The sequence below is a fragment of the Puma concolor genome, chromosome D3 (assembly GCF_028749965.1).
Source record: "Puma concolor isolate L17-30 chromosome D3, mPumCon1.1.hap2, whole genome shotgun sequence".
Classification (NCBI taxonomy): domain Eukaryota; kingdom Metazoa; phylum Chordata; class Mammalia; order Carnivora; family Felidae; genus Puma; species Puma concolor.
The window spans coordinates 81,502,145-81,514,588 of record NC_141678.1 but is presented as its reverse complement, the minus strand read 5'-3'; the positions used below and the strand labels follow the sequence as shown (position 1 = coordinate 81,514,588).

The 12,444-nt window shown below is 43.2% G+C and overlaps 1 protein-coding gene across 1 annotated transcript in view; it reads left to right on the top strand.

Moving 5' to 3' along the window:
• The first annotated feature begins 1,073 nt into the window (after window positions 1–1,073).
• The window catches only part of VPS4B (vacuolar protein sorting 4 homolog B), a 32,043-nt gene continuing 20,672 nt past the window's right edge, over window positions 1,074–12,444 (top strand). Inside the window, exon 1 of the mRNA XM_025931068.2 lies at window positions 1,074–1,359. Coding sequence (XP_025786853.1) covers window positions 1,333–1,359 — 27 coding nt within the window. The 5' untranslated portion in view covers window positions 1,074–1,332. The remainder of the gene's footprint in view (window positions 1,360–12,444) is intronic.

Sequence of the window (12,444 nt, the reverse complement as noted above, 5' to 3'; positions counted from 1 at the left end):
ACTCGCTCTCTGCCCTTCCCCCGCTTGCTCTCAAAATAAATAAAAATATATATTTTTTTTTTTTAAAGAAGGGGAGACAGTGAAGGAGAAAGACAAAGAATATTAGGATTCTCTACAAGTGAGAGTTCAAGAACTGGGTAGTTGACAATACCTAGTAAGAAGGGCGAGGGAAGAACTTTAGGAGACATCAGATGATCGGGAAGAATTAGGGAGTGAGTAGGAAATAAAATGGAGGAATGATTAAATACCTATTTCACTTTCCTTTGGGAAGCTTACCTACATAAGGATGAAGAAAAAGAGGATTTTGACTGCAAACGATAGAAAGGCTGAGGCGAGGTCTTATTGTAGGTCTGCGACTAATCCCTGACATGTGATCTCACAGAAAGCACTTAACCTCTCGTCATTAACCTTCCCTATAAATGGTGTAAAAGATAATCTGATCTGCCAGTTTCATAAGACTTGTGTTCAGGAGCCTGCTTCCCCACCAAACCGTGAGCTCCTAGAGGACAGCAACCACACCTGTCTTTTACTAACATTCTCAGGACCTCACGGAGCCATGACAACTTATTGAATAAAGTGTACAGTGTTGAGTAATAAACGCTGAGGCTTACTGAGATCTTACTGTTCACCCAACACTATGCCAGCGCATGCTACTAGCATTCTTCACAATCCTGGGGTGGGTACTATATATAATTAACCCCATCTTACAGAGGAGAAAACGGAATGAATGAGACACAGTAAACGAGGCCCAAGTCCCCAAATGGTGGGTCTTGGGGACGGGATGACTTTTTCACTCAAAAGCCACAGAACTACAGGGCACGCTCCATGATGTGGACTGAAAGGAGCCAGAGCCAATAATTCACCTCAAGTGTTAAACATCTGGAAAAAGAAAAAAACGTAACAGATCTTGGCTCTCGGACGCACCTCCGCCCCTACGTAAGAGCCACAGTGCGCTTGCGCCCAGCCTGACTGCCACTAGGCCCGGGAGCGCTTCCGGGCTTCCGGCATCGCGAGACCCCGGGGCCGAGGCGAGACCAGAATGGCTGGAGACTGGGTAGCGCGCGTGCTGATGACGAAAGCGGAAGTGCTGAGGCCAGAGGCGGGACGAGAGCCCGGAGGGGGCTCAGAATTGCGGAAGTTTTCTGAGAAGGGTCGGCGGCGCTCGGAGCGGCTTGCGGTTTTGGAACCAGTTCGCGAAGGGGAGGCGTCGCTCCGGGTCCGAGGGCTACCAGCCTGCGCACGTTTGAGGCAACACCGGGCGCGGTTCGACGTTGCCGCTGTTGGCTTCCTCTGCCCTAGTTCTTCCCCTGGGAGCCGCCTCGGATCTCCGCCATGGCATCCACCTCGTCCAATCTCCAGGTATCACTGTTCTCCCACGCCCTGGAGAGCCGGAGCCGAGGGGCGGCGCGGGGTTAGGATTGGAGACAGGGGAGGAGGGAGGAAGCGGCCGCGCCCCTGGTGCCGGACGGAGGAGGGCGGCGCCCCCGCCCAGCCGCGGGTGGGAGGGTCGGGCGCTTTCCGCCCGCTCCGGGATCTCCCAAGCCCACCCGCTGTGCGAGACGCTTCACTTTTGTTGAGGTGGGTTTTCTTCCTCTTTTGAACAGAACTGGGCAGAGCTTTGAACCGGAGGCACAGACGCTCCAGTCACTGTAAGACAGAGAGGAAAGAACGTAATGTTTGCAAAGCACTGGTGATCTTAGTTCTCCGTCTCAAGCTGGTGTAGCAAAGCCCTTCTCTTTTAGCTGTCAGGTGAATAGAAACGTGAGGACAGTCTTGGAATTTGAGGAATCCGTCAGTTCATTGAGCTGTGCATTCACGTGCACTCTGCCATGGCTCCCAAAATGTATATAAAATCAGGGAGTGTTCTTAAGCTTTGTGGCTCCACCTCCCCACCCTTACCGCAGTGAGTACAGTGTTTTGTACATAAATCGTAGAACCTTAAACTTTTAGACATGATTGTTGGACATCTGTGAGATTCATTGAGAAATTTGTGAAATAGTGCCTCCGATGCCCAGAATGGATCTGAGGTTTCAGAGGGATTTAGAATGTGACTTAGCCTCGAGGACTCCCAGTCCACTGGGTCATTTTGGGGCAAAAGATCAGCATAAAAGATTGAACCCTTGTCTTCGTCTTGCAGTCGTTGATGAGACATTCATTGAGTGTCCAGTACAAGCACTAAGGATAATGGTGGACTTGCTCAAACCTGGGTAATTGACAAGAAAGACCACTGAAAGTAGATACATTAAAATAGAACTCAGAATTTCACACACAGAAAGAGGTAGGATAGGAAGGAGCTTTGGGGGATTTTTTTTTTTAACGTTTATTTTGAGAAAGAGAGAGAGAGAGACAGAATGTGCGTGGGGGAGGGGCAGAGAGAGAGGGAGACACAGAATCCGAAGCAGGCTCCAGGCTCTGAACTGTCAGCACAGAGCCCTACGTGGGGCTCGAACTTACCAACCGCGAGGTCATGACCTGAGTGGAAGTGGGTCGCTTAACCAACTGAGCCACCCAGGCGTCCCTTTCTTGGGATTTTTACCTTGAAAATCAACCCAAAAGATTATGAAAATAAATGTTTTATATGTCTCAGAATGTTGTAATTGCAACTATGGCTTATTCCTTAGAATGAAGAATAAGTCATGTGTTGATTTTTGTGTGTATCTTTTCCAACAGGGTTGCATTAGACTAAGATGTAACAATCTCCACTTAGTGTTGACTTTTTTTGTAGCCCATTCAGAAAGGGTCTTTTTGGTAAATGTTTTTGGAAAAAGTATTGTTTCTTTGATAAAAGTATTGTTTCTTTAAATTTTTTTTTTCAACGTTTATTTATTTTTGGGACAGAGAGAGACAGAGCATGAACGGGGGAGGGGCAGAGAGAGAGGGAGACACAGAATCGGAAACAGGCTCCAGGCTCTGAGCCATCAGCCCAGAGCCTGACGCGGGGCTCGAACTCATGGACCGCGAGATCGTGACCTGGCTGAAGTCGGACGCTTAACCGACTGTGCCACCCAGGCGCCCCAAGTATTGTTTCTTTAATATCAACAGTGATTTCTTTTGAAGTGTCTTGTCTTCATATTTGTTGGTTTTTTAGTTAACTCTTTATTTCATCAGCTTTTCACTTGTCAAAACTGCATGTAATTTGGACATTCTGCAACATAATTTTCATCCATTTACTGATACCTTTTTCCTCTTTTTTTTTTTTTTTTAAGGCTTTTATTTTTTGAGAGCCAGCATGAGTGGGGGAGGGGCAAAGAGAGAGGGGGACAGGGGATCCGAAGCAGGCTCTGCGCTGACAGGCTGACAGCAGCAAGCCCGATGATGCTGGGCTCCAACTCAACTCGAGAACTGCAAGATCATGACCTGAGCCGAAGTCGGGTGCTCAACCCACTGAGCCACCCAGGCGCCCCTGTTTTTTCTTTTGCAAGAATTGCACTTTGGTTTTATGGTCAGTTTGCGTCATATTTGAATTGGGTTGTTGGATGTTCCTTAATGAATCGGCTAGAGGTTGACACAAATGAAAGGCACGTTGCTAGTTTTAAACGGGGAGAGATGTTTAATTTTATGGTGGTTGGGTCATAGGTGCACTTTCTCATTCAAACCTTTTTAACCTTCTAACCTAGAAAATTTGGATGAAGAATATTCTTAAACAGCAAATAACTTTCCCACCAAACAAGGCAAAACTCCCCATAACCAGGAGCTCATAACTAATGGAGGAATGCAGATAACTAAAACTCAAAATTATAAAATAACACAATAGTGCTATGATAGAATTAAAGGTTAGTATAGGAGGGCAGAAAGGAAGGGCTTATCTAACTCTTCAAAAGTAACTGAGAAATGTTCCACAGAGGAGATGATGTGAGCTTAGATAATGTGTAAGGTGCCGACACTAACTGTCCGCCGGGTGTTTGGTGTGATCTTAATCCTCAAAGCAACTCTTCAAGGTGAATATTACTTCAGTTTCACGGTATAAGAATCCAAAGTTTATTAAGGTTATGATTTAACCCGAGACATGCAGTTAGTTAGTATAGAAGACAGTTTCGAATCCAGGTTTATGTGTTAGACATTTGTACTTTTTTCACTATGAAGTTATGCCTTCTTGGACCAGAAAATGGGATGCATTCCAGGTAAAGAAAAAGAATATATGCCTCAGTCTCGAAGTGCAATAAACCTTAGAGAGGGTTGGCAGAAATTGCGAGTAATGCAGTATACATAGAACTCCAGGTTTACTCAGTCGTAAATGTGCCATACATTTTGCTAAGTCTTAGGGAATCATAAAAGAAGTATATCATCCTTGAAATCCAAGGGCTTACGTTCTGATGTGAAAAGACATATAAAGTGGCTGGGGCGCCTTGATGGCTCAGTCGGTTAAGTGCCCGACCTCAGCTCAGGTCATGATCTCACAGTTCATGGGTCCGAACCCCGTGTCAGGCTCTGTGGTGACAGCTCAGAGCTTGGAGCCTGCTTCAAATTCTGTGTCTCCCTCTCTCTCTGTTCCTCCCCCACTCTTTCTCTCTCTCTCTCAAAAAATGAATAAACATTAAAAAAAAATTTTAAGTGGCTAACAGGGATACTGTGTGATCTTTGGAAATGTGTAACAGAGGCAGTGGAAATTTAGAGGAAGCATAGGGTAGGCCACTTGGGGGTATCACGGACACTTTGCAGCAGGAGGACCGTGACTGTGCCGAGTCTTAGAGAAGCTGGAGTTATGTGGGGAGATAACTGGATAGGATATTCCAGGTGAGGAGTACACTATAAACAAAGGCATGAAGTCTCAGTTGCCCCATTAGTTTGGCATGACTGGAACTGCGTGCATAAGGTGAGTGGACAAGCCTAGTTAGGCCATGGAAGGGTGTGTGCTAACACGGAGATGATTGGTCCTCATCCTGCTATAGTCAGGAGTCTGCGAAGGTAATATGCTCAGGGTTTTGTTTTAGAAGGAAACTACCATGCGTGCATGGGGGACAGCCAGACCGGTAGCCACCCTGGGCACATGGGAGACCAGTTAGGAGGCAGGGTTCTGTGTGATGGGAGATGGGGAGGGCCAAAGTAGTGTAGTACCTCTTAAAGAAGAAAGGATTAATCAAAGACAGATTGGAGAGGAAGAAGTCAGGCTTGGCTCTGCATTTAGAGAGGGGTGCGGAGGAGGCTGAGTTTTCGCCCCTCTTCCTGGGTTGGATATCTCAGTGGGGAAGAATTGGGTCTGGGATTACAAGAAGAGGCACATATTTGGGCGCAGGTGATCTTGAACTTTTTGGGTTTGAAATGCATGTACAGGCAACCAAGTGGAAATGTTCCATGAGCAGTTGGAGACATACGTGTAGAACTAGAGGGAGAGAGCTGGAAACAAGCACTGGAGAGTTATTAGCATACAGATGGTAGCAGAGGTTGAAGGTATCTTGGAGAGTTCATAGCATGAGGAGGAACAAGAAGGCTGTGGAATCTTGGCATAGAAGGAGAGAAAAAAGGGAGCCTGCAAAAGAATCGCCGCCCAGTCAAGAGTAGAACTGAGAGAGAAGGGTGCCATGGAGGCCGGAGGAGGAGGCCGAGTCCAGATGTCTGCTTTGAGGGTTGAAGGCTGCGGACAGAGTTAGGTCATTGCGAGACCTGGCAGGCAGCAGGAAGCCTTGGAGGAGTCAAGAAAGCATGACGCACTCGGGGTTCTCTTTGGGATTTTGCTCCGGAGGTGAAGAGATACGTAAGATGTTAACCAGGGAGGAACCTAGAAACTGGGGAGAGCCAGCGGGTTTTCCTTTGTGTTTTGGAGGTATGAGTCTGAGGTAGGACTTTACGTATGTTTTAATGCTGAGGAAGGCCCCAATTAAAAAAAAAAAAAAGGTTACGTTAGGGAGAGCAGCAGAGTGGGCATGTGATTGATAGAGTGGATGTCAGAGAAGGAAGATGGGGGTGGTCTCCAGAGCCCAGGGGAGAGAAATAGCATGGACAGGCAGGAAGACATCCAGTGGAGGAAAGTTGTTAGAGATGATCGGGGTGGAATCACCGAAAGGAAGAAGATTCTGAGAAAGCAATAGGGGATTTTTTTTCCTTCGTTCGGCAATGTTATTAAGTGCCCAGTGTGTGCCAGGCACCGGCTCTGGGGTGGGGGGAGAACCGAGAGCAGGGGCAGAGTGCAGCCTCTGCAGTAGATTAGGGAGGGCCTCTCTGAGGACTTGGCATTTGAACTGTGAAAAAGAGACTGTCCTGCGCCTGTTGGGGAAGAACATTCTAGGCCGAGGGATCAGCCGTGCGTAGGCTTCCTGAGTAAAGGCGAACTAACAGGTTTGGGGTGAGATCCGGAAGGAGCCAGGGCACACACAGGTCATTTAAGGCCCTGTCGACCGTGAGCCAGCATCTGGGTTTTATTAACTACCGTGCGAACCCACCGAAGAGGGCCCATCGTTGACTGCCAGGTGGACTCCGGGGTGTTGAGTGTGGAAGCAGGCTGACCACTCGGGAGGCTCGGTGGTAGTTTTGAATCACGTGCGATGGAAGTGGTCAGGGTTAGGAATAACTGGCACTCCCAAACCACACCAGAAACAATCACTTCATTTCAGATGAAAAATGCTGATAGAACCAAGGTTGAAGTGGGGTGTTCAGCAAGGGAAAAAGAGATACATACCCTCAAATCATTTTTGATTAAAGGTTTAAAATGCACTGTCCAGTAGTAGCTACGTGTGACTATTTAAATTTATGTATTTATTTTAATTTTTTTTATGTTTATTTATTTTTGAGAGACAGAGCACAAGCAGGGTAGGGGCAGAGAGAGAAAGAGAGGGAGACACAGAATCTGAAGCAGGCCCCAGGCTCTGAGCTGTCAGCACAGAGCTTGTTGAGGGGCTCGAACTCAAGAACTGCGAGATCATGACTTGAGCTGGAAGTCGGACGCTTAACTGACTGAGCCACCCAGGCGCCTCTATTTAAATTTAATTTTACTCAAAATTTAGAACTCGTCAGTCACACTAGCCATGGGTGCTCAGAAGCCGATTGTAGCTAGTGGCTCACAGTTGGACAGTGCAAATACAGGCCTGTCCGTCATCAAAGAAGGGCTGGTTTAAAGTCATTGTTACCGTATTTGGAGCTAGGTAATTAAATACCAACTGTAAGAGTTTTCCTTAACCATCACTGTGGTGCTGAAAATAGGACTGACTGCACATGAGGAGAACATATAGCTAGAGAGGTGAGCGGAACAGCAATTCAAAATAATAGAAGAAAATTGTATCTAGAATAAGAAAGAACTTATTTCTCCCGCATGGCTTAGCCATGGAGTCTTCTAGGTGCATTTTTATGTGACAAGGTGCCCCAGTCCACCGGTTGCCCACACGTATGAGTGCTATGAGTTCACCCTTGATATCCCACCTAGCTTACCAGACTTTTGAAAATTTAGCATCAAATTCAGCTATTTGAACTGTGCAACATCTTATCAATTCTACCATTTTTTTTCCCTCCTGCAACAACAGAGGGAAGGTCTGTTCCTCCTATTTACAGCTTTCATTCCATCTATGCATTCCATTAGCAACTGCTTCAAAATATAATATTCTCGGGGCGCCTGGGTGGCGCAGTCGGTTAAGCGTCCGACTTCAGCCAGGTCACGATCTCACGGTCCGTGAGTTCGAGCCCCGCGTCGGGCTCTGGGCTGATGGCTCAGAGCCTGGAGCCTGTTTCCGATTCTGTGTCTCCCTCTCTCTCTGCCCCTCCCCTGTTCATGCTCTGTCTCTCTCTGTCCCAAAAATAAATAAAAACGTTGAAAAAAAATATATATAATATTCTCACGTATGGTTGGTTTGGGATTGTTTGAGTGGTTTTTTTCTTATGTGCTGATTTTTAATATAGCATAACCATGATCCTTTTTTTCTACTGGCTCTTTTGTTGAATACAGTTTTACTACTTAGATTAATCCAGGTGGAATGTTTTAATAAACCATGCTTGTTATTTACATGTGTGTGTGTGTGTTTAAATATTAAAGATGGTTTTTTAATGAAGGTTTTATTTTGCTATAACCATGGGTTCACATGCGATGGTGAGAAATCACATAGAGGGGTTCTGTGGACCCTTCACCCATTTGCTCCCAGTGGTAGCATTTTATAAAACTATAGTACAGTATAACCCGGATGTTGACATTGCTACATTCCACCAGTCTTACTCAGATTTTCCAGTTTTACTTGTATTCATGTATAGTGTGTGTGTGTGTGTGTGTGTGTGTGTGTGTGTGTGTAGAGCTGTGGTAAGTTCCTGGATCCTCCATCAAAGTCGTGATACAGAATAGTCTACCCACAGGGACCCCTCCTGTGGCCCTTTTATAAATTTTTTTAGTGTCTTTTTATTTTTTGAGAGATAGAGAAAGAAACAGCATGTGGGGGCAGGGCAGAGGAATAGGGAGAGAGAGAATCTTAAGCAGGCTCCCCACCCAGCACAGTCTCACCACCATGAAATCCTCACCTGGGCTGAAATCAAGAGTCAGATGCTTACACAGACTTTTTTTTTTTTTTAATTTTTATTTATTTTTGAGAGAGACAGAATGCGAATGGGTTAGGGGCAGAGAGAGAGGGAGACAGTGAATCTGAAGCAGGATCCAGGCTCTGAGCTGTCAGCACAGAGCCCGACGCAGGACTTGAACTCACGAACCGTGAGATCATGACCTGAGCCGAAGTCGGACGCTCAACCAACTGAGCCACCCAGGCGCCCCTCAAGAGTCAGATGCTTAACTAACTGAGCCACCAAGGAGCCCCCTGTTGCCCTTTTAGAACCACAATCACCTCTCTTTCTCGCCACCCCCCCCATCCCTGTTTCCTGACAATACTAATATGCTCTCCATCTCTGGTTTTGTCATTTCCAGAAAGTTATATAAATGGAATCATACGATATGTAACTTTCTGGGATATGTAACTTTCTGGAATCTGTTCTTCCTCAAGATCCATTCATGTTGTGTGTATCAAAGTAGTTTCTTTTTGTAACTGAACGGTACTCCTTGGTATGGGTGTAGCACAGTTTGTTTAACCATGCTGTATGGTTGAAGGACATCCGGAATGTTCATGTATAAATTTTTGTGTGAACAGAAGTCTTCATTTCTCTGGGGTAAATACCCAGGAGTGCAGTCACTGGTTCATATGGTAGCTGCACGTTTAGATTTGTGAAAAAAAGCAAAACAAAACAAAAACAAAACCGTTTCCCAGAGTGACTCTACCATTTTACATCCTACCCGCAATGTGTAAGTGATCCAGTTCTCTGGAGCGTTTGGTATTATTGTCACCTTTTTTTTTTTTTTTTTTTAAGCCATTCTGATACATGTTTCAAGATATCTCATGGTGGTTTTAATTTGCATTTCTCTAATGGCTAGTGATGTTAAACATCTTTTTGTGTGCTACTTTACCGTGTGTATATCCTCTTTGGTGAAATGTCTGTTTATGTCTTCAGCCCATTTTCTACTTGGATTGTTTTTAAATTGTTGAGTTTTGGGAGTTCTTTCTATTCTAAAATACTAGTCCTTTTATAAATATGTAGTTTGCAAATATTTCTTCCAGTCTGTAGCTTGTCTTTTCATCCTTTTAATAGGATTTTTTACAGACTAAAACTTTTATAATTTGATGAGGTCCAATTTATCATTTTTCTTTTCTTTCTTTTCTTTTTTTTTTTTTTTGAGGTATAATTGACATATATTCATTTCAGGTGTACAACAGGATTCATTTTTTTTTTTTTGTATGCAGTGTGAGATGACACCACAGTAAGTCTAGCTAACACCTGTCACCTTTCATTGTTACAAAAATGGTTTTCCTGTGATGAGAATTTTAAGACACTGTCTTAGCAACTTTCAAATATGCAACACAGTGTTATTAACTGTAGTCACCGTACTGTATATTACATCCCTATGACATTTATTTTATAACTAGAGGTTTGGATCTTTGGACTCCCTTCACCTGTTTCACCTTTCCCCACCTCTGGTAACTACCTGGATGTTCTCTGTATCTATTAGCTTGGATTTATTTGTGGATGTTTTCTCTTTCAATTTCACACATAAATGAGATCGTATGGTATTTGTCTTTCTTTGACTTCTTTCATTTAGCGTAATGCCCTTAATTCTATTCATGTTGTCACACGTGTCAAGATTTCCTTCTTTTTATGGCTAAATAATATTCCATTGTGTACGTAACCACATTCTCTATCCATTCGTCTGTCTGTGGACACTTAGGTTGTTTCCATAAGTTGGCTATTTTAAATAATGCTGCATTGAACATTGAGGTGCAGGTATCTTTCGACAAAGTTCGTGTTTTCGTTTTCTCTGGATAAATAGTGAAATTGCTGAATCATATGGTAGTTCTATTTTTAATTTTTTGAGGAACCTCCATAGTGTTTTCCACAGCGGCTGCACCAGTTACAGTCCCACCAACAGTGTACAAGGGTTCCCTTTTGTCCACATCCTCACCAATACTTGCTATTTCTTGTTTTATTGATAATAGCCATTCTAACAGTTGTGAGGTCACAGCTCATTGTAGTTTCAATTTGCATTTCCCTGATGATTAGTGATCTTGAGTGCTGTTTCATAAACCTGTTGGGCGTTTGTATGTCTTTGGGAAAATATCTGTTCAGAGCCTCGAGTCATTTTTTAATTGGGTTGCTTGGTTTTTTTGCCATTGAGTTTTATGAGTTCTTCTCTCTACACACTGGATATTAACCCTTTAGCAGGACACGATTTGTAAATATTTTCTCCCATGTGGTAGGTTGCTTTTTCATTTTGTTGATGGTTTCCTTTGCTGTGCAGAAGCTTTTTAGTTTGATGGAGTCCCACTTGTTCATCTTTGTTTTTGTTGCCTTTGCTTTTGGTGTCAAATCCAAAAAATCATCACCAAGACTGGAGTTGGAGCTTAACTTGCCTGTATTTCCTTCAAGGAGTTTTATGGTGTCAGGTGTTCTGTTCAGATCTTTTGAGTTAATTTTTGTGGATGGTGTAAGGTAGTGGTCCAGTTTCGTTCTTTTGCATTTTGCTGTCCAGTTTTCCCAACACTATTTATTCAAGAGACTGTCCTTTCCTCTTTGGGTATTCTTGACTCGTTTGTGGTGAGTTAATTCACTGTACATACATAGGTTTATTTCTGGGCTCTCTATTCTGTCCCATTGATGTATGTGTCTGTCTTTATGCCAGTCCCATATTGTTTTCATTTTATATATTGTGTTTTTTGGCACATATAGTCTAAGAACTTTGCCTAGCCCTAGATGCTGGAGATTTTCAGTTTTTTCTAAGGATTTTATGGTTTCATATTTTATATTAAAGTCCATGATCCATTGTGATTTAATTTTTTTTCAACCTACAACAACCTTAACTTATTATCTCCGTTTATGTGGGTTAGAAGTCCAGGTCGAGCATCGCTCAGTGGGGCTCTAGCTCAGAGTCTCACCAGGCTGACCGAGGTGTCAGCAGGGCTGCGTTTTTGTCTGTTTGGTGGTTGTTCATGAAGTCTCTGGGGATGTGTCTGCTTCTAAACACATGCGTGTTGTTGGCAGATTTCAGTTTCATGTGGTTGTCAGCCAGGTTCTTTTGCTTGGATGCCAGTGTGGTCGGGTGGATTTTCATCAGGCTTCTATTCTTTCTGACCTCTCCTGCCTCCTATCTCCTACTTCCAGCTAGAGAAAATTCTCTGCTTTTAAGAACTTCGGGATTTTTTTTAAGTTTTTATTTAATTTCTAGTTAGTTAAATACAGTGTAACATTAGTTACAGGTGTACAGTGTAGTGAGTTAATTTTTGTGGTTTAGATCAAGATTCTCTCTGTCTTTTTTTATTTCTTTATTTTTTTTTGCTAAAGATGTCTGATTGCTCCAGCACTGTTTCTTCCGCCATTAACTTGCTTTTGCAAATTTGTCAAAAGTCCGTTAACATATTTGTATGGGTCTATTTCTAGGAGTTTTGTGTTTTTTGGGTTTTTTTTTAAATACCACAAAAGTCCATGTTCATTATGGACCCTTTTAGAAGATGAGAAAAAGCAGAAAAAGAAGAAATTGAGTCTTATCAAAAATGAGCTGTGTTAAATTTCTCTACATCTTTTTCCTGGGTTTTGCTTGTTTTTGCTATTGTTTCAAATAGTTGAACTCCTGCTATATGTAAAAATTGTATTGTGCTTTTAAAAAAATCCCATTATAGACATTTTTCCATATTGTGAATGTTTTAATATTATTTTAATGATCCTATAATATACCATTGTGTGGCATCTGTTGGCTGTTTAAAATTAATGTTTCCAAGCTTTGTTTTTGTTTTTTAAAAAGACCCCTCTGGTTACTGTCTTACTGGATTAAAAGATTTGGGCATTTTCAGATTCTTGCAATTTCATTGCCCCATTGCTTCTGAGGGGGTTTTACACCATTTACATTTTACTATTGTTATATGATTTATCTATAACAGCATTGCATTTCTGAGAATTCCCCTGAATACTTTTAACTTGAATTTTCATATTATTTGATTATTC